Below are 22,799 nucleotides of genomic sequence, written 5' to 3' on the forward strand. Positions count from 1 at the left end.
ACCGACGCGCTGGACAAGGTGGGGACCGCCGTGAGGCGGAGGGCGCAGGGGATGGAAGCGTCCGCTCACGGCGGAGGCGCTGATGGAGGGAGCAAGGCGGCCAAGGAGAATAACCGGAAGTCGGACCCCATCACCCTCGGGGGCTCCCACCACCACGACTTCCACCTGACTTCGGCGTTGAAGTCCTTCTTCGGGGCGCACCCGTCCCCGTCGTCCTCACGGGGCGCGGCGGCGTCTTCCGGAGGCGAGGATGCCGGAATGGGTTTCGCGAGTGGCTTCAAGAGGTTGTCCAGCACGAGGTCCAAACTCAAGATCAACAACACCAAGAACCTCAACCTCAACAACAACAACAGCAACCACGACGACAAGTCTGCGAGCGGGAGTCCCGCCATCGGGAAGTCGAGGAAGTCTAAGCCGGAAGCCCTGGTCGCAGCTGCCGCCGCCGCAGCCGCCGCTGCCGCCGCCGCCTCCTCCAGGAGCGGCTCCGGGCGCTTTTACCACCCGAAGAACTCGACGTCTTCGATGTCGTCGGCGTCGTCGTCGCCCACCTCGCCCTTGTCGAAGACGACCTGGTTCGACAACTGTGAGAGTCTGAGTGACGACCCCACGGATCACAGATACAAGGTAGGGGACTTCGGTCGGAGTCGCCTCGCCTCCTTCAGGAGGTAGGTGGAGAGGGGGGAGGGTCTTCTTGAGCAGCTGTTGGTGCCACGTAATGCTATTTGACCTTGCTTGTTACCGCAAGCGATGCTCCGTGTCCGCTGCGGCAAGGGAAGAGGACGTTCCTTTACTTGTTGGTAATGTCATCATAATGCAACCCCCCGGCCTTTGTTCCTAGCTAGCACCTAGCACGCCTGCTGCCCTAGTTCGTGCCCTTGGGGCGCCTCTAGCGCCCTTGCTACAAGCCACGAATTTTGTCTCGTAGATATGTATCAGCCGTAGTACGTTAATGGACGTAGCATGTGTTTACCAGATAGCGTTCGGTTTCGTGTTGCCATACGCGGATCACCAACATAATTTGAAATACACATTTTGCTATGTTCCATTTCTTAAGCGACTGATAATTTAACACCAGTAGAAATGTTTGGTATAATTTGCGGGTTTTTTGTTTTTAGTGCATAGAGATGAAGAGGAAAGTTGGTGGAAAATGAGTTTTGTTTTTGAATTGAGTTCACTGCAGTTGCCGCCAGTCGAGACGGCATGGAGGAGAGCAACGCCTAAGCTTAGGATGCGGGGAAATGACGACAGGAAGCTGCATTCGACTCTTGAACAATATGAGAACAATGTCATAACGTCAAACCTTCGTATGACAGAGACAGTGATTGCAGCTGGAGGAAGAAGAAAATTATTTTGTCTGTGGAAGAATGTAGGATTATCTTTTTATTCTTTTGTTGACAAAAGTAAGTGTCTTGGCACAAAATGAAGATGGCGGAACCCCCTGTTGAAGTCTGTTGGAGGAAACGTCAGACTATTTCAATCAGGCTCTTCCTACCCCCTTCCCCCCACCCCCATTGAACTGGATCCCGGTGAAGCTGAGGGGGGGGGGAGGCTGGTGGTTTCTTGCATGATAGAATCCGTTTGAAATTATTGGGCGTTGGCCACAATAGTTGATCAGCCATTTTCGACCCTTCCCAACTCCCTCATATATTTACCCCCCCCCAAGACACCCCACAAGCATCGTTCCCTCCCCCCACACCCTCGGGTTGATGTATTTGGCCATATACCCCCTAGTAGTCACGTACAAAGAACAGCCAACATTAAAGCAATAAATTAATAGATAAATGAAATGATATATAAATAGATGAAAATAAATTATACAAATAAACAAGGATAAATATATATAACAGATGAATAATGAATATATAAATGTATAGATAGATTAATATAAACCGTCTTTCAATATAAAGGTTGTGCAGAAAGCAGCAACTTGGTTAAGAAATGGGATGTACATTGCACTCTTGCACATAGATGTGGCCAACCAGATGTAGCACTGCGTAGTGTTAGAATATCAGTTATATTTTATTTACCCACTCCCCCACCCCACCATGTCATTTGTACCCCCTAACGGGTAATTTAACCCCCCCCCTTCCCCCCACGTCTTCTGGTTGAAAGTCGCTCATCTGGAGAAACTTCGAGTCGAAGCCATGTTTTTTTTTTACGCCAAAGAATTTATTCGGCCGAGAGACGAAACGAAGGATCCACACATATCAACACCATTTCGCCCCAAGAAAAAAATAAAAAATAAAATAAAAATAAAATAAAATAAATAAAACATGAAATATAAAGGACGTCCCCATGTTGAAGATATTACTCATCGTTCGCACGTTTTGTATAAACACATTGCAAGCTGTCAGGGACGACAACGCGTTTGTGCGTTCGTTCGTTGGTGCCCGGTTCAGTGCCACGCCAGGATACTGGATGGAGTGCCGGTGCGTTCCCACGCGGCCCTGGCCAACACCACCACCCACCCACCCACCCCCGCCCGGAGGGTCCTCCTTGATCAGGGAACGCGAGGACGTCATTGTTATTAGTCGGCGGGGGGAGGGGGAGGGGGGAAAGGGGGTTCAAATCGATGTTGGTGCTTGCTTTTATCACCACAACCCCCATTTATCTCTATTTCCTCTGTCTATCTTCTGTCTTCTGTCTCTCCCCCCTCTCTCTGTCTATCTTCTCTCTCTCCCCTCTCTGTCCCTCTCCTCTATCTCTCTCTCTCTCTCTCTCTCTCTCTCTCTCTCTCTCTCTCTCTCTCTCTCTCTCTCTCTCTCTCTCTCTCTCTCCCTCTCCCATTCTCTCCCTCAGATATTTTAGTCGGTTTTTGAATTCAGTATCACGAGTAAGCGTTTTAGTTATTTTCCTAAAGCCTGTTGAAACCGTATTTACAGCAACTTTTCAGTCACCAACTTCGGTCGGCCTTTTTGGCAAAAAAGGTTGAATTTGTAGTCTGGGGCCCAAACCGCTTAGGGTTTTAGAGTAGACCGCAACAGGCTGCGTGACATGTGTGAAGTAGGCTGCATCAACTCCATGAGTAGGCAGGATTCGAACCCGGACTATTGAATGCCTTATGTAAGAGTTTTGCCCGTTTTCTCTAAAGCCTCGACTGTGAACTTTCGAATCATTGTATACGTTAATGTGGTGGCACAGTAGGCATTTCTCGCTAGCATGCTACTTGCTTTTGCTATTTGGTTTGAGCAGAAACTACTTCGGTTACGATCTTTTGTTTTTCAGATTTCCAATTGTCAAGTTGCTCTTATCCTGAGAGAAGTTAAACCTAGAATACGAATGTTAGAAGTAGCAAAAAAGCAAGTAGCATGCTAGTCTAGTGTGTCATCACCGTTATTTTGCGCTGGCGTGAGTGAAGCAACGCGATCCCCGTCGTAAAACCCCAATTAATTGATGATTGTTTTACCCCAAGAGATGTGTTCATATTTGTTTACATTTGTAAGAATACATACACGTTATGAGATGTGTTCATATTTGTTTACATTTGTAAGAATACATACACGTTATGAGATAGAAACATACGCAGCGGTAGATGATAAACACTATTTTCAGATTTTAAAAATATGATTAGAAGAAAACAAGCTAATGTTGAACATATTAACAGAATACTTAAAAAGGGTAGTCAGCGGCAGACGTATTGTCCATACTAACTTGCAAGCAAGACGATACGTTGTCAAATAATATACAATACTGGGAGGGGGGTTGAAGACACGACTTATGAGGGCATCACGTAAATAACGTAGAATTCTTTCTCAAATGTGAACGGGGAGAAGGCCATCTTGAGCAATATATGTCGAAGAGTGTCTGTAGGAATCCAGCATTCCGTGGTGAAGTGCTGTGGGAAGCGCGGTGGCCCTGTTTGTGTACAGTCACAAGCAAAAGTTTATAACCACGCTGAGTTTTGCATGATATACATTTCATATTCTTTGAGAATTTTTTTTTTCCAAGAAAAATACCTAATTGTGAGCTAAGTACTACTTAGGAAAATATATTACTCGACAAAAAAAAAAAAAATATTGACATTGAGAGAACTGTATCGTGGGTCAAATTTTTTGCACGTGACTGTACATAGGCGAAATTTCCAAAGTTACTATTTGTTATCTTTTGCGAGATCCTGTCGGAGCAGGCAGACAATATTGATGGCTCAGGCCAAAAATTACGACGTTGTGTTTTACACAGCACAAAGAAAATGTAAATATTCACAGCCAGGATTCTCACACATGCTAGGGAAAACATGTATGACAACAGTATCATGACAATGCATTTTTAGGGTCGTGTGAAAAAAACAACCCTGATAGATGTTCTTCTGGCTCCGAACAATTTAAAAAGAAATATATGTGAATCTAATATTACGTCAAGAGATCTTCTCAAATCAGTGGTTTAAAGGTATAAACATTCTGAAGGCGTATAGACGTCACCCCCCAATATATATATATATATATATATATATATATATATATATATATATATATATATATATATATATATATGCAAAGTATGTTGCAACATGCATTCAATTCACTCCAGCATGCGCCTTTTTCTAAACATGTTGAAGTGAAGTGAATTTGTTCAGTTTGTACTTTTTTTTTTACATTCTAACGTATTGCTCTTGCCAGACACATTTGGAAATTATTATATTGTTTTATCAGTAAGATTCTTTGCCGAGAGAAGGTGCATATGTGTAAGGGTTTACTCGCTCTGCTTAGAATAACTAGGTAATACCATGGACGTGACTCTGTGTGCGTGTGTGTGTGTGTGTGTGTGTGTGTGAGAGAGAGAGAGAGAGAGAGAGAGAGAGAGAGAGAGAGCGCGAGAGAGAGTTTGGTGGATAAGAGGAAAGTATACGATGTGATGAAGAATTAGTGTAGGAAAATACAAAAGCAGCGAAAACGAGAAGAGCGAGATTTACATGACTTCTGACTACCAATGAACGTTCGAGGGACAAAGGTCATATATACACACACACACACACACACATATATATATATATATATATATATATGTATATATATATATATATATATATATATATATATATATATATATATGGGCAGGGGATTTTCTGTAATGCATACCTTGTTAAAAGTGATGGCAAGTCATGCATTTGTTATTTTCTAAAGAGTATATTCCATATGCCTTACTATGAACCTGTTCTCCTTTGAAAGGAGGTTTATGACTTCACTGTAGCTAGTAACTTTTGCTCGATCGTGATTTCAGGCATGAGACCCTTCTTCAATAGCTTGGAATATCCTTGCTCTGTGGTTAGGGTAAGAATGTTTCGATGAATGGTGTGATGATATTTCATTTTATGCGTTTGAGTTCATACTTGCTCTTCACTGGCGGGATTACCGGATAACTAGGAGAGGTTACCGGGTAACTGGGAGAGGTTACCGGGTAATTACGGGTTGTATCTTATAGAGTCTTCCCTTTCGGGTTGTGACGAAATGTCGCATTTTTGGTTTTGTGGCGTTTTGTCCCATAATTGGGTTTGTGGCGTTTCGTTGGATGCTTGGGTTTGTAGCGGTTTGTCACATGCTTGGGAGGACCTTGAGATCCTCTGCTAGTATGTTTAGGTTTGGGCTCAATTCTTTGATATATCTATAATGTCTCTAAGAAAATAAGCGCGCAGCTAGCCATCACTTGTAATGATATATAATATATATATATATATATATATATATATATATATATATATATATTTATATATTTATATATATATATATGTATATATATATATTACCAGTAACCATATGCTGAGCATTGAAGGGACCAATGGCGGGTATGTGCAAGTGGTGGAGTTGCAAGATGGACGTCAGATGGTAACATCTCCCTGCCGACCATTTTCAAGCCCATCAACACCCTCACCCCCATCGGGAAGTGCAACCCCGAGGGGCTGACACTTGGTCGCCGGAAGGTACCCAAGGTTCAAACAACCTCGAATATATTTCCTCCACCTTTTAGCGTAAAGAGAACTGGCAACTCGTTCCTTCTACCAACAACGTAGAAACTTCCCCGCATAAAGGCATTGGATTAAAAGAAATGGGAATCGATAATGCTTAATGGGATTAGATCCTCTTTAATGGGGGTTTGAGGGATTGGATCTCCTTTTAAAGGATCCGAATCCTCTGAAAAGAATCCAAACACCTCTAGAAGGGTCCAACTATTTTAATAGGAATCCATCATTAAAAAGGATCCAAACCCTTTAAGACTTGACACAAAACATGTGTTCCGAGAGAGAGATCAGAGGACCTGTACCAGCATGTGAAACTCGAGGAAACGAATATTAATTCTGTTATGAAACTCGAGAAACAAAACTGTTGTGTCCGCGTTTGATGAAGCTCCGAGTCGTTTCCCTTCAGGAGGATGTTGAGTCACACTCGTAATGACTCATTCCCTTCCCCCCGAGTCGTGTGACTCTCCCGTTTGCAAGAAGTAAGCGAATAATTGCGTGCGTGTGTGAATCATCATTGTCTTGGATCATGTGTTGGACTCGTGATCGACAGCTATTCACCTTACGAGAGTTCATAGCTCATATATGCCCTATCTATGGGTAAATGTGTGTATGTGTGTGTTTGTGTGTGTGCATGCTTATAAGGACATGATAGAACGACACATGTATTTTTGAATAGACTTTCATCATCTTCAGACAATGTAGTCTTTAAGGAAAACGAAACTGATGAAACGGCAAGTCATGGTTTGGCGCTTTGCTGAAATACGCTGGAACGTATGAGTCATCTTGAAGTTCTTCTGTAAAGCACAAACACACTCACGCACACACACACACAAACACACACACACACACGCACACACACATACACACGCACATACACATACACATGTACACACATGCTTTCATACGCGCGTGCGCACACACGCTCACACATACACGCGCATACACACACATACGCACATACACATGCAAACACATGCATAACACACACATACACGCGCACACACACATACACGCACACACACACACACACACACACACACACACACACACACACGCATGCACGCAATGGCTATATGCTATGTAATTGTACTTGTGTATTGACTGTATTACTGTACACCCGTCTTGTTGGGGGCGGAGGGAGGGGCGCTTCAGATGAATAGATGGGTGGATAGGGGTGGGGGGAGGCACTTCAGATGAATAGATGAGTAGATGGGTAGATTCTACAACCTTCATCATTACTGATGGACCCAGAAGTGTGGGCTTCGTGGTCTCTTGCAATCTCCTCGATTCTTACGTTCTTCAGAGGACATGGAGAGTCGAACCCAGCCACCACGAGTCGCGTGGTCGGGGTCTTGGTGACAGGACCCTCGATGTCTGTGTGTGTCCGGGGGGGATGTGGCACTCGCTGGCACTTGGCTCTCTCGGAATTCGAGCCCGGGAATTGTGAGTGGCACTGCCCGTCGACTCGGCCCTAGCTCCCTCCAGGGCCAAGCCGCCCCTGCCCCTGCCCCTACCCCTGCCCCTGCCCCTACCCCTGCCCCTACCCCTACTGAGCCCCTAATGATGATGATGATGATAGCTTCCAGTCTTGTCGTGAATGTGTTTACGTGTATGTTCGTGTGTCATCTTTGGTTCCTGGACTGTGTGTGTGTGTGTGTGTGTGTGTGTGTGTGTGTGTGTGTGTGTGTGTGTGTGTGTGTGTGTGTAAGCGTTTTCGACATCAGTGTGTGCGTTTGCGTGTGTCCGTGTACACGTATCTCTTATATATTCATTCATTAACCTTCCCCACGACCGAATAGATTCGCCTGGCGACGGCGACAACGGCAGCAGCAGCAGCCAGGACAAATGTGGGAATCGTTGACAGCGACAGGATTTGCGTCCTTTTGCTGCGCTGCACAGGATGTGGGTTGTGGGGGGGGGGATGGAGGGCCTTGTCGGGGATGATGGAACTTGTGGGGGGGGTAGAGGGCCTTGTGGGGGGATAGAGGGTCTTGTGGGTGGATAGAGGATCTTGTGGGGGATAGAGGGAACTTGTGGGGGGATGGAGGGTCTTGTGGAGGGATGTAGAGATGTTGTGGGATGGGGGGGATGTGGAGTGTTGTGGGAGAATGTGGTTTGGGGGGGATGTGGGGGGAGGGGAAAGTGTCTTCCATCGGCGAAGTAAAATTGCTCACTGGCTAACCATAATAAGATATTATAGGTTCATGCCGCCGTTGTCAATAACCAGCGTTTCTATCCTTGGGAACACAATTGCTTCGAAAAGGCCAATTCAGGCGGTCAAGGAGATATGGGAAGAGGGTAACAACGGAGGGAGAGGAAAAAAAAAAAAGTCATTACATTTTGAGTAGAGACTAGCTTCCACTCATGAAAAAAAAAATCCTACGTGACCTTGGTCCGTAGAGGTTTTACCGAAGTTTCCCCCCACCCACCCCCGGAGACATTGACCGCCTTTTTAGCCAGTAACCCCCCTTCTTCCAACTCCTCACCCTTCCCACCTCCTCTCCCCTCCTTCCATCTCCTCTCCTCTCCTTCTCCCACATCCTCTCCCCTCTCCTCTCTCTCCCACCTCATTAAACAGAGACTCGATCCCCCCCTCCCCTCCCCCCCACTCAACAGGATAAAATTCCCCCCAATCATCAGGGGAGCCAAAACATCCGGGATGTCTTGAGCACTTAAAATGGCTTAAACCCTTCCGAGCCTCACTTAAACTTAACCCGGTTTAGTTACGTATCAACTCGCGTCACGCTCCGTGTGTTACGTTGGGATGGGGACGTCACCCGTGACGCCTCTAGGAGGGGGAGGGGGAGGGGAGGGGGGCTGCCCTTGAGAGCTCTTGAGTGCCGCCGAGAGCGAGAGAGCAGAATTGGTGCGGACTGTGCATGACCGGAAAAGAGCAGATGAGGAGAAAAGGTGTAGAGTCTGCACAGAGAGTCTGCACATGGGGGTGGGAGAATGGGCTTCTGGTAGTAATCTGTATTGCAGAATATTGACAATATATGGCTGATAGGGGTGGACCCCCCAGTGGCGCAGTGGTTAGAGTTCTCGCCTGCCACTACGGCGGTCCGGGTTCGACTCCCGCCCAGGTCTCAAATAGTTTCAGTATCGTTGCGCTGCGAGTCGTTACTCAAGCTCTCATTGGCGGGGAGTTGGATGTGTGCGTGCGTGTAAGGTCACAGTATTACCCATAGGTCGGTCATATATGAGCTCTGAGCTCTCTTACGGGAGGAAAATAGCTGACGATCACGAGTCCAACACGTGATCCAAGACCATGGTGAATCACACACACACACACACACACACACACACACACACACACACACACACACACACACACACACACACACACACACACACACACACACACACACACACACACCTCCCTTTTTGTGTGTGTGTATGTGAAGGGTCTGGGAAGGTCGTTGATTCAATACCCTCAGGACGACCTGTGACGTAGTAAGTATCTCTGTCTATATCTGTCTCTTTCTGGAGTTGTTTTTGTAATGTACGCGAGACATCTGTCAAAATGATTTCCTGACTTGGTGGCTTTTGCTTGCACGACAGACTTGTGGACATTGTCGGTCAGTTTGCGGTGCGATGAAGAATTTTTTTTGTCCGTTCAGACAGGTAGCGAATGAGCACAAGAAGCCATGGCGTGGTCATATTTCTACACTATAAATGTTGAAATGTAAGGTATAATGATCAAGCTGTATCGTCCACACATGTCTCCTCCCAGCCCCCAGACCTTTTTTCGTTTGACCAACATAGACACTGTTCCTTAAAAGGTTCATCCAGAACGTTTCGAGAAACATTTAGTTTTAGCCAACGTTTGTGATGCGATGGCAGCCACAGAACCCTTGTGAAGAGGACCTGAAAATACCAAACGTTGTAAAGATGATGAGCGCACTTAGAGAAGAGGATGAAGAGGAGGAGGAGGAGGAAGAGGAAGAGGAGGAGGAGTTCGAGTTTTGCGAACACCGCCTGGCCGCTGCTCGGGATGCGAAGTTCGCCAAGAACGGCGTCGGCGTCGTCGGGCCCCTCGACGCCCAGAAGGACGCCGGGGGAAGTGACGTGATGTCGGACATCTTCGAGAACGACCTGAGCAGCTACGACGAGAACTACATGGACGGCGAGCGCCACGACCACGGGGACTTCGAAGAAGTCCCCGGGGACTTGCTACCCCCCTGCAGCGCCCTCAGGAAATTCGGCGCCGACTACCTGGGCGTCCGGAAACGAGACCAGGTGGAAGGGAGCGGTGCCCCTGGAGGAGGAGGCGGGGGTCAGAACGACGGGAGTAGTGACGACGTCAGGACGCTGCTGCACTTTGCTGACTGCGAAGTCGGGCGCATGGAGGGCGAGGCGGGCGCAGGAGGAGGAGGGGCCAAGAAGAACCCGAGGAGGAGGTGTAGTGAGTGCGGGTCGAGTGGCACCTTGCCCAGGTGCAGTGGGGCAAAGGATGCCGATAGTGGCGCCAGGGCGTCCACTCTGCCCCGCCCCCCTCGCTCCGGCGCCAGGGATAGGGTAAGTGACCTGGAGAGAGAAAGAGAGAAGTTTGTGGAGAGAGTGAGGTCGTACGCACTGGGGGGCGCTCTCTCTCGCTCTCGCTCTCTCTCATCACGGACAAATAACAACTAATTAAGTGTTCGCTTTCTGTAACTAGAAAGCTGCTCGTCAAAGTTGAAAGCAGTCAACCTTAATTGCATGACGATGTAAGTGTCTAGCGAGTTGATGATGCATGGGCTTGGTAAACAAATAAGCCAGGTTTATTAAACTTGATTTAACTAATTGCACGCTGCCTGACCTTCTTAGTAAATACTCAGCCAAGAAAATGAAACAATATATACCCTATGGAAGATACGTCTCTCTCTCTCTCTCTACACACACACACACACACACACACACACACACACACACACACACACACACACACACACACACACACACACACACACACACACACATATAACATATCTGCATCTTGCATCGGATCTTAGCATATTTATGTCCTTTTAATCTAACTATTTTAACCAAGTGTGTCACGTAACTTTATAATGATAATCGTGGTTACTAAACTCATTATCATTATGTAAATATAATTATTATGAATAATGCTGTGATATTATTATTTATCCCCTGCTGATTTATTGAATGGCGCCATATTCATTCCAAAGGATACACAACAAAGTAAACAGTATCTATATTAAAAAATAATAAAATGAAAAATGAAAAATAAATAAAATTGCCTAACGCCAACAGAAGGGCTGATCGAAGTTGACATGAGAGTGTTGTCAGCCATGACGCTGTTGCTGCTGGGATGGATGGGGCTCCCCTCAACCGAATAGAATCGCGTGGCGGCAGAAGATTGAATAAGCGATTCTAGGGGAGAGAGACAAGTCTGGACTAAGCCTTTCGGATGGATGACTAAGACCCTATTCACACTAGCGGTTTGAACCGCGCGGAAACCGCTAGGATGAACAGGGTCTGATAGTTTTCTCAATATTGGGAATTTCCATGAAAAAATGAGGAGCTCCCCAGTATTGAGAATTATTATTAATTTTATTTATTTATTTTTATTTTTTTTTCTAAATGTAGAAAGTTCCGAATTGTAAAGATTCCCTTTAGAGAGGTGTTGATTGGCTGACGAGCAAGAGAGACCTTTCTTCGTGTCTTCGTGTCATGATGATGATGACGAAATGCTTACGTAGAATAATCTGTTACCGTTGGCTTGATGTGCATGCTGCTCCTTGCATAGCTTTGACATTTCTCTCTTTCGCCTGCCATCTCTCTCTCTTTCTCTCTTTCATCCCCCGTCTCTCTTTCTCTCTTTCCTCAACCTCGTTTTCATCTACCTCCTCTTCCTTTCCGTCCCCCTCCGCCTCCTCTTCTTCCTCCTCCTCCTCCTCCGCCCTACATCCGCACCATCCATTATTTCTTCATGGTAATATGAGACAGGCCAACCCCCCTCCCCATCTAGAGCATGTCCTTCGTGATATCGTCATGCCTTGTTCTTTCCTCTGTACATATTATGTATATGTGATTTCCAGATTTGATTAATACACGTTACGTCGATGCACAATGCACACAATGTATGTTGTCATTGTATCGCTGTTAACTCAAAAAAACAATATTATTAATCATTATTGTTATTTATCTTGATTATTATTATCATTATTATTATTGTTATAATTATCATTATTATTATTATTCATTATTATTGTTATATTATTATTATTATTATTGTTATTATTATTATTATTATTATTTTGTTATTGTTATATTTATTCATTTACACACAGACACAAATCCGCATGTCTAAGTTCTGTTTCCTTTTGCGTCACCTTTGGAAGTCTCTCTGACTCTTGTCTCCTTCTGGCGTTGCAGGTGGAGGGAGGCGACGGGAACGACGAAGTCAAGTGGGACCGCTCGAACTCGCTCCGGAAGCCCTTCCACAGGACTCGAACCTCGTCCTCCAATCACGACCCGACGGCCGCCGCGGCACTCTCAGACACCGAGCTCAGCAAAGTAAGTCCTCAGTCTCCTCTTCCTCCTATTTATCCTATTCCTCTTCCTCCTATTTATCCTATTCCTCTTCCTCCTATTTCTCTTCCTCAGTCTCCTACTCCTCCTCTTTCTCCTATGCCACCTCCTCCTCCTCCTCTTTCTCCTATGCCACCTCCTCCTCCTCTTTCTCCTATGCCACCTCCTCCTCCTCCTTTCTCCATGCTTCCTCCTCCTCCTCTTCCCTCTGCTCTGTGAGTGTGTTTGTGTGTGTTTTGTGCTTTTCATTAAACTGAAGTCTGTAGTCCTGCCACCCCTTTCTCTTTCTTCAGACGATTCTCTCTCTCGTGAATTCTCTCTTTTTTATTCTGTTTATTTTGTGTGTGTAAGGATCACCATTTCTATTGCATATATATGGGCTGGGTTATTTTTTCCATAAATGGTGTGATATTTGTACATGTGTTTTTTTTAGCGTGTTTGCGTGTGTGCGTGCGCGTTTGTGTGCGCGCATGCGGGTTTGTGTGTGCGCGTGTTCGAATATGTGTATGTGTGAGTGTGTGTGTATGTTTATGCGTGTGTGTGTGTGTGTATGTGTGCGCACGCATTCGTATATGTGTGTCAATGTGTGTGTGTGTTTTCATGTATGTATGTGTGTGTGTGTGTTTTCGTGTTTGTGTGTGTGCGCGCGCGCGCACGCGTTCGTATATGTGTGTCAGTGCGTGTATGTGTGTGTACGGGTTTGTGTATGTCCGTGTTTGTGTGTGTGCGTCTTTTTGTGAGTATATTTGTGTTTATGTGCCTGTGTCCATATATTTTATGTCTTCATGTCTGTCTGTGTCTGTATGGCTATGTGCGTGTGTATGCGTGTATGTGCCTTTCTATCTTCATTTTCCTCCACGCCCGCTTCCTGTACCAACTTCCTCCCCCCGTCGTCCTCTCTCCCATCTCAGTCACGTCCATAAGGATAGAAACGCTAGTGAACGGTCAGCGACAATGTCTCTCGCCGAGGTTATCTCAATCCAAGTTGAAGAATCTTGAAGGTCAGATAATTTAAAACCAAGAAATGCAGTTCTTCTTTGCATTGATTTTTCTTGATTTATTGTTATTATCATTATTATTATTATTATTTTCGTTTTCTCGTAGTGCAGACAAGTCCAAATAAATTGTATTAATAGCGTAGGAGGAGGAAACAGAAAGACTTAGACGAAACGTGGGGATCGCAATTGGTAATTGTAGGTTGATAAGATAGACGTCTCTTCGAGATAAAATAACTGAGATAGGAATGAGTGTTAATGTTAATTTTTTGATGTGTCAGGGGGTAGCAAGGTTTCAGCCAAAGATGAGGCTTCGTCAGACTCCTTAATCTCTCTCTCTTTCGCTCTTTTGTATAACAGCCTGGGTAGTTTGTTGCTTTGGGTATCACAGGCAAGAAACCCATAATCTCGACAATTAGCATTTGTCTTCAAGTTCCTTCAGAGTCCAAGATATCCCTGTCATCTTGACTGTATTTCTTCTGTCTTTTCCCATAAGTAGGGCTGATTTCAAGGGAGAAGGAGAGAGAGAGAGAGAGAAAGAAAGAAAGAAAGAGACACACAAAGTGTGTCATAAAACATTGTTCACCCTGAGTTTGAAATTATTTATGTCTGTATTTGCATTTTTGTGAATGTTTGTATGTGAATGTCTGCATCTGTGTGTATGTGTGTGCATGTATGTGTGTGTCTATGTTATTCTTACAACACTAAGCTGGTGACAAAGAAACATTTCCACACTAACACAATACAATGATCCAAACTTTCTACCAAGAGAGATTGATGGGAAGGCTCAAGGACCATTGCCAGCCAACCAGGAGCTGCAGGTTTCCAATTAACGAAAATCTTTGTGACAATTATTGTTACTCAGTTTGATTTTAATCTTTCATTGCGTGAGACAGAGAGGGAGGGAGGGAGAGGAGAAAGAGAGAAAGAGAACAAAGATTTTCTCGGTCCAAAATTAACTAGTTAAGATATGCATGAAAAAAAATTCTCAGGATGTTTTGTGACTAATTTGTTTTATTCATGATTTTCAGATCTCTGTAAGTCTTTTAGACGTTGAAGGTGGTGGTAGTGAGACGTCGGAACGTGCCATCGATGTTGGTCCAGTAGGAGCGTGGGCGACGTCTTTTGAAAAGCTTTTAGAAGACCCTGCTGGACTTCACACCTTTGCTGTGAGTAAATAAACAATCCTAACCTCTCAGGTTTATAGATGTGAAGTAGGAGGATGAGTAGTAGTTTTAGGATGAGTTAGTAAGCACCGGTTGATGGGAAATAATGATATTCTTTATTGATACTATCGTTTATAGTTCCAAACATTCATGGATTCATGCACAGTGAGACCTCTCATTAACGGACATTAATTAGCTGTGAATGCAGTGTTTTCGCTGTGTTTTCGGTGTATTTGGTGCTGTTGTTTAGTGTGTGCAATCACTATGCCACCCAAAACCCACTCCAAAACACCGAAAACACCGCAAAAACACCTAATTAACATCCGTTAATGAGAGGTCTCGCTGTATGTTCAAGTTACACTGTGCAATAGATTTTTGTTTACGTAAAAATTGTGACACTTGATAGTGATAAGTTGAGTATAAGGTGTTTCGCCTATGATCACATATTGTAAATAGATTAGGATTCTGGGACCATTCACAGGTACCTGTTCATGGTGATCCCACAAAATAGACAACAGAGTCACCATATTGTTGTCTTTTATTATACATTTATTTACCATAACCCTTACCTTTCGCAGGAGTTCCTCAAGAAGGAATTCAGTCATGAGAACATATACTTTTGGACGGCTTGCGAGCGGTACAAACGTTTATCAGACCAAGAGGAGAGACGGTCTATGGCAAAGACAATTTTTGAACGACATCTCTGTATTGGTGCATCAGAACCTGTCAATGTTGACTCGCATGCAAGACAAGTTGCACAAGAAGGTCTCCATTCTCCTGATGAATTCTTATTTGAACAGGTTAGTATTTTCTTTCTTTTTATTCTTCTTCTTCTAGAAGAAGAAGAAGAAGACTGGCTGAGTGGGTTAGGGTGTTGTTACTTGTAGCGAAGGTCGAGGGGAAGACGGTTCGAATCCTGCCACTGGTGAAGGTGAACCAAGGGCATGGTTCATTAAATTTCATGCTACAATGTCCTCTGTAAGGGGTACTGCCCTAGCCTTCCGATGGGAGGAGTTTGTGACGTTAAACCATATCAACTTGAAGAAAAAAAATTTTTTGCTTCACCATTGTTGTGGTCATACCTTACCTCAATCCCACTTGGAGTGCAACCCTGTGACCTGGCCTTCAGTCCTTGGACTGGACCCAAGATCTTGACTGGGTTATTATTCCACATAGTGGGCCACCTCCTTCCTGTCAGTTAACTTGTGCTTCTGCAGACTCTAGAGCTGATCTTTTGTTTGGACAGTTTAAGCTTGAAGCTCTTGAACCAGAAACAAAGATAGTTTCTTTTAATCAAATGAGAATATATCAAGGATATCCAGCTCAGACAAATAAATCAAGATAGACTTAAACCATTGGAAAGGGTCACTTGAGCTGAACAAAATCTGGGAGCTGCCAAAGAGCAGTGGACAAGGTGCAGGGATGACCTGTCATCCAGGAGGTGCTAAGATTAGAGGGAGGGTGGAGGGGTATGGAGTGTATTCAGGGATGGAATGGGTGGGAATGATTTTATGCCTTTTCCTTTTTGGCTACCTCCCTTGTAAGGGGGAAAAAGCCTTGGTATATGTATGTATGATATATATATGTGCATTTGTAAAAAGAAAAAAACAGGTTGGGCATAAAATCATGTGACAAAGGATTCTTGGAGCTGATGTCCAAAGAATTAACACTTGATATTTTATTTCATAACCTTATGTACCTTTGATTTGTGTGATATGTGTATAGATTATCTTGGTAATGTAAATTTCCTTTGGTTTTACTTTTAGGCCGAAAAACAGATCTTCAATCTCATGAAGTTTGACAGTTACTCACGATTCCTCAAGTCGAATTTGTATAAAGACTGTATGGCGTGTGATCTCCGAGGTCAACCTTTGCCTTATCCGGGTGATGACACCCTCGATCCAGATCTTAGAATTAGTCAAGACGATTCACATATCAAGGTAAGTTTTAGTTGCATGACATCCTTATCAGTATTTTGGGTAACACTTACAGCTGTTAAATTTTTTTTAATTTTGTTTGAAGTAAAACTACATTAGGGGTGCACCAATTTAGATGAATTGGATAGAATATTCTTATACTGACGACTTCTCTTTCTTCATGCCAGTTGAAAAAGAGTAAATCTGATGCTGATGAGAGGCGTCGGAAGTCCCTCCTGCCTTGGCATAGAAAAGACCGTAGCAAGAGTAAGGACCGTGGTGAAGCAGAGTACAGAAGACGGAAAAACCTTTTAAGCCGTGGCACTAATAATTCAGACTCTTCTAGTATACGCTCAGACGTCACGGGGAGTCGTACATCTCTTAACTCCTCTGATCTTGCACTTGTAACCAGGCATGCTGTGTCCAGAGAGGTGAGAATATGCTCTAGTATTTTACAATATTCATTACACACACACACGACTCATGCCACAGTGGTAGAGTTCTTGGCTGCCACTACAGCAGTCCAGGCTCGAATCCTGCCCAGGGCTGAAATCATTTCAATATTGCTGCACTGTGAGTCATTACTTCAACTCTCGTGGGCAGGGAGTTGAGGGTGTGTGTGCCTGTAAGGTCACAGCATTACCCATAGATCAATCATACATGGGCTCTGAGCTCTCACCTGGGAGGGTTACAGCTATCAACCACACGTCCAGCACATGATCCAAAACCATGGTGAATTACACATACACCTGCATTGCCCTGTTACACCACCTAGATCAAGAACAGTGTAATGAAGCACATCTCTACAGCAGGAACTGGCAACCAGTACTTGATTATCCCCACCAATTCATATGGCATCCTAGCCTCCTGATAGGGAGAATTTTAGGACATTAAACCAAATGAGTCACATTCTGTGTAGGATTATTGCATAAATGCTTTAGAAACAAAAGTATATGATTGGTATATATGTAAAGCACCATTTATATAGGTAACTTCATGTAATGAAGTACCTACAGTACATGTACCAAAAGGCCCTTTCCCCACCTTTATTTTATGTAGTACTTAATTTTTTACTTCTTTTGCAGTCCCTGACAAGTGGAGAGATTGGCAGTTTGAGTGGGAGTGAAGGCTATAATCTTTGCCGTGTCATGCTACCTGACCTGAGCAACTCTGTCGTAGCAGTACGTCCAGGCGAGGCAGTGAGAACCTTATTAACACGCCTTCTAGATCGAAGAGGGCTAAATTATTCTACATATGATGTGTTTTACCATAAAGGTGATAAGGTAAGAAGTTATATTGATGAATTCTTTGACACACACATGCACTAACACACTCCCTTTCTCTCACACATTATCCCTCTCTCCTTCTCTATCCCTCCCCCCTCTGTCTCACACAAGTACATTTAATATGGAGTAAGTAGTAAATTTTTGTACATGCTCAAAGTAGTATTAGAAGCGGCCTTGCTGTGGATGTGCTGTGCCTTGTGACACTGCCTCTGACCCAGGGCAGTGGACAAGGTGCAGGGATGACCCGTCATCCAGGAGGTGCTAAGATGGGAGGGAGGGTGGAGGGGTGTGGAGTGTATTTAGGGATGGAATGGGTGGGAATGATTTTATGACTTTTTCTTTTTGGCTACCTCCCTTGTAAGGGGGAAAAAGCCTTGGTATATGTATGTATGTAAGTAATAAATTTTTGTAGATGCTTAAAGTAATGTTACTTCTTTGTGTTTTGGATCTTGAGACTTGTATTTGTTTACAGCCAGTGGACCAGACTGAAGATAGCTCAGTTCTTGGAGGACAGGAGGTGAGAGTGGAGCAGCGAGTTTTGTTTCGGCTCGATTTACCAAGCCGGAAGACTGTATGCGTGAAAGCTAAACCTCACAAGATAAGCCAAGATGTATTGAAACCTATCTTACATAAGTATGGCTACAAGTTGGACTTGATGGCCATTCACAAGGTAAGGTTGCTCAAGTTAGAATTTTAGTTTTAAGTTTTACGGAGAGTTATATATAATAATTGTTGCCTCGAGTTTTACTGATTGTGGGATGGAGAGGGGGGGTCGCCGAATTTATGAAGCGGCCTTGCTGTGGATGTGCTGTGTCTTGCGACACTGCTTCTGACCCAGGGCAGTGGACAGGATGCAGGGATAACCCGTCATCCAGGAGGTGCCAAGATAGGAGGGAGGGAGGAGGGTGGAGGGGAGTGGAATATATTGGAAATGAAATGGGTGGGAGTGATTTCTATGCCTTTTTCTTTTTGGCTACCCCCCTGTGTAAGGGGGAAAAAGCCTTTGGTATATGTATGGAACCCACAGTCTCTCAGTGGCTGGCAAAGTGGTGAGGTAGAGGATGGGGGTGAGAAGGGAGCTGTGAGATAGGATAAAAGAGTCCTGAAGTGGTTTTAGCATGTAGAAAGAATGAATGAGGAAAGACTAGCAAAGAGAGTGCAAAACAGAAGTGGAAGGAATGAACTGAAGAGGAAGACTGAGAATGAGGTGGAGGGGGTCGGATGCATGTGGAATTTTTATTGAGCAGGGATAAGAAAGTGGAAAAGATAGAGAATTGGGATGTGTGTGGGTGGATGGAGGGAGGATGTGAATAGATAAAGGGATAATATCATTCAGAGTAATATTCATCTTGTCAGCTTTGAAATTTATACCGAGTGGAAGAGGAGAGGTGCGGGGGTAAACCCGCTGTTTGGATAAACCCGCTCTGGTTGTTGGGCACGGCTTCAATTAATCAATTCATTCCACTGTTGCAAGAGATCCAGAGCAGGTAAACAGATAGGCCCACAATTGGTTGTTTGGGTGACTATAGATTTTATATTTGTATGATTGTAAAGATAAATGTGGGTAAAAGTAAGGTGATGAGATGTACAAGGGGTGAAAGTGGCAGTAGACTGGAAGTGAGCATTAAGGGAGAGCAACTGGAGGAAGTGGATAGTTTTAGATACTTGGGTGCAAATGTGGCAGGGAAAGGTGGAGTGAAAGTGGAGGTGGAATGTAGATTGAGAGAAGCGAGTAAATGCCTTGGTGGATTAAAGAGTGTAATGAGGAATAGACATTTGGGAATGGATGCTAAGAGGAGACTGTATGAAGGAGGGATTGTGACAACAGCACTGTATGGGGCAGAAACATGGAACATAAGAGAAGAAGAGAGAAGGAGTTTGAATGTGTTTGAGATGAGGTGTCTGAGAAGTATGATGGGGGTTACTAGGCTAGATAGAGTGAGAAATGAGGAGGTGAGGAGGAGAACAGGGGTGGAAAAGGAGCTGGGAGATAGGGTTGATGAAAGAATATTAGGATGGTTTGGACACATGGAAAGAATGAGTGAAGAAAGACTAGTAAAAGAGGTGGAAGGCAGATGTGGAGGGAGTGAACATGAGGGGACGTCCTAGGATGAGGTGGATGGATGGGGTGAAGGGGGCTTTGGGGAAGAGGGGAATGTCTGTTGAGGAAGGACGGGAGAGGACAGAAGACAGGGGTGAATGGTTGTATATGGATGATGTTGTGATAGCATGAGGTGAAATGGGCGGGTGGATGGGGGGGAGGTAGTATGTGTGAGCAAAATTTGACGCAGCCCGAAGGGATTTCTCCCCGTCCTCTCATTTTATGCAATGGGGGGACGGAGAGCGGGGGTCGCCGATTTAATGAAGCGGCCTTGCTGTGGATGTGCTGTGTCTTGTGACACTGCTTCTGACCCAGGGCAGTGGACAAGGTGCAGGGATGACCCGTCATTCAGGAGGTGCTAAGATAAGAGGGAGGGTGGAGGGGGTGTGGAGTATATTCAGGGGTGGAATGGGTGGGATTGATTTTGTGCCTTTTTTCTTTTTGGCTACCCCCCTTGTAAGGGGGAAAAAGCCTTGGTATATGTATGTATGTATGATTGTAAATTCAATATTTTTATAACAATTATACCCTGAAAAGTAGTTAAGAAAAATTTGCTTTTATTTTTTCAGGCTGGAGAAGAAAAGAACATAAATTTGAAAGGTCCTGTCACAGAGCTAGACAATGAAAAATTTGTTGTACAAACTAAAGAAGGAATTAAAGGTATGTATTGAAACTAGTATTTAATTTCATTAAGCTTTATTATCTTAATGTTATCAAGGCTAGTTTGTTGTTGTTGTTGCTGTTGTTGTTGTTGTTGTTGTAGATTATGGGTTTTCTTAAAAAACAAGGATACTTAAGTAGTGTCCTCAAGAATATCTTAATGTTATCAAGGCTAGTTTGTTGTTGTTGTTGTTGTTGTTGTAGATTATGGGTTTTCTTAAACATGGATACTTGAGTAGTGTCCTCAAGAATATTTTCCATTTAGTTTTACTTTTTTGTTGTTCACAGAATGGGGGGTTGAGTGTGGAAGAACATATAAGAAACGCACAAACACTCTAGATGAAATAACTAATCGAGTATTTGAAGATCTTCTCAAAGGCAAATTAGAGCAGAACTTTGATGAATTGGGTGTGTTGGATTTTGACACACGTTCTAACAAGGTAAGAAACTAGGATTTTTGAACAGATAGACCTTAAAATCAAGTGTTTTATCTTTCATACTAACAACTGTAAATTAAGATATAAGTTTGTTATAAGTTGTTCCACTTGACCAGGGTGACACAGTGAGTGAGAAAAGTGAATAGACCAGTGATTCTTAAACTTAGGGGTGGGGGGGAACCATAAGCTTCTAGTTGGGAAATTGAGAAATAGAGAAATGAATAGTCACTTAAGCATGTATCACTACCAATATTATCTGTATATATACACCAAAAGGCTTCTTCCCTCTCATAAGGGAGGTAGTCAGCCTCTGCATGCATCCATCCTCCACCAATCCCATACAGATATACATATTATTTATAACTATCAATTTGGTAAACATTTTAGGGGTGTGGGATCTATACATAATGCAAAGGGAGGGGTTACAAGGCAAAACAAGTTTAAGAATCACTGGTATAGATCAGGGTGACCTGCTCCATGAGCTGGATCCACTGAAGATGAACTGGCAGTGTTGTTGGGGAAGAAATGAGGTTCACATTTCATGCAAGAGGGATCAAAAGGGAGGAGTTTGATGGGGAATGAAAGAGGTAAGGATAGTCCTGTACCTAGCCACCTCACTTTCCGGGTAATGGCATACTAGGTGTGGAGTAATTTTATGAGAGCAGGAAATAAACACAAAGTCGGGAGGCAAGAAGTGCACTTTTCACACACCTACATTGGAGGATTTGGGGCAGAATATTGCATGGTTTCACGGTGAGTAAACTGAGAGTAATTCTGACAGGCCTGTCTCTTATGGTGCACGCTTGCAGGTATTACAAGGGTGTTAACCAAATTGAGAAAATGATATTAATGATAATGATGAAAGCAATTATTTGGTGCATGGATTTTAAAGTAGTATGCCATTACTACAAACTTGCTTGCTGCTAGGCAGGACTCTAACTGCCTTCCACACTCATTTGTCTAGTACCTTTTATTTATTTGTTGATTTTTTCCTCCATTTTTCCATATGCCCAAACCATCCCAGTATTCTTTGATGGACCCTATCACCTTTTCCTCTTTCCATTGTACAAAATTCATGTTATTACGAGATATAGTAGTCTTGTACTTCTTAGAATTAGCCCCATCACTGTTCTAGATGTATCAGCTTTGTTAGTCATTGTACTTTGTTTATAGCTTTTAGCCGGTGTTTTTTGTTTATTTTTACAGACAGATAGAAGTAGTGACCGTTCTTCAAGTATTCTTGGCAGTTTCAGCAGGAGGAATTCTCTTGCTCCTGAGAAGGTCAGGAAAGGATGATTGTACATCTGGTGGCTGTTGCAAGCTACCTGGGAGACGGGGGTCAGCAAAAGAGAACTAGAGCAATGGACTGATTGATCAGTTATGGAAGACCACCATTTGTAGGAAGCCACCATTGGTTTCTCAATCGTTGTCATTTTGCATGTGAACAGCTTTTTGTGCCGTAATTGTGGTGTGTGGACCTTGATCAATCAGTCAGTGTCCCAGTTCTTTCTTGTAAGAAATTGGGATATAAAAAACTGTATACCAATACAGTTAAACTAATATTTTCAATGTTATTTCATATGTTGAATCTTGTTGACTCACTAGGTAAATTAATGTTTTATCATAAATCTACATGTTAGATCTGCATTAAGCAGGAGTGTACATTTCCCCTCAAGTGTATTATTATGTTTGCAGTTTACTAAGTAGACCAAAGCTCAATTTACATTTTCTTGTAAGTTTGTATGCAGAAT

General features: G+C 43.8%; 1 protein-coding gene across 13 annotated transcripts in view; it reads left to right on the plus strand.

Moving 5' to 3' along the window:
• Window positions 1–22,799, plus strand: part of loco (regulator of G protein signaling family member locomotion defects) — a 248,221-nt gene that overhangs the window by 218,656 nt on the left and 6,766 nt on the right. For 7 of the 13 annotated variants that reach the window (XM_076206034.1, XM_076206032.1, XM_076206033.1 and 4 more), the window contains 10 exons: window positions 12,332–12,472; window positions 14,514–14,651; window positions 15,227–15,448; window positions 16,415–16,588; window positions 16,753–16,995; window positions 17,650–17,847; window positions 18,323–18,520; window positions 20,521–20,611; window positions 20,900–21,051; window positions 22,255–22,329. In XM_076206034.1, the coding sequence (XP_076062149.1) occupies window positions 12,332–12,472; window positions 14,514–14,651; window positions 15,227–15,448; window positions 16,415–16,588; window positions 16,753–16,995; window positions 17,650–17,847; window positions 18,323–18,520; window positions 20,521–20,611; window positions 20,900–21,051; window positions 22,255–22,329 (1,632 nt within the window). Of the gene's footprint in view, window positions 1–12,331; window positions 12,473–14,513; window positions 14,652–15,226; window positions 15,449–16,414; window positions 16,589–16,752; window positions 16,996–17,649; window positions 17,848–18,322; window positions 18,521–20,520; window positions 20,612–20,899; window positions 21,052–22,254; window positions 22,331–22,799 lie in introns of those variants that run through there. The other 6 variants (XR_012967485.1, XR_012967484.1, XR_012967486.1 and 3 more) reach the window with 3 other exon arrangements.

This window comes from Oratosquilla oratoria, chromosome 22 (assembly GCF_046742065.1).
Source record: "Oratosquilla oratoria isolate Oo_2021 chromosome 22, ASM4674206v1, whole genome shotgun sequence".
In the NCBI taxonomy this organism is placed as follows: domain Eukaryota; kingdom Metazoa; phylum Arthropoda; class Malacostraca; order Stomatopoda; family Squillidae; genus Oratosquilla; species Oratosquilla oratoria.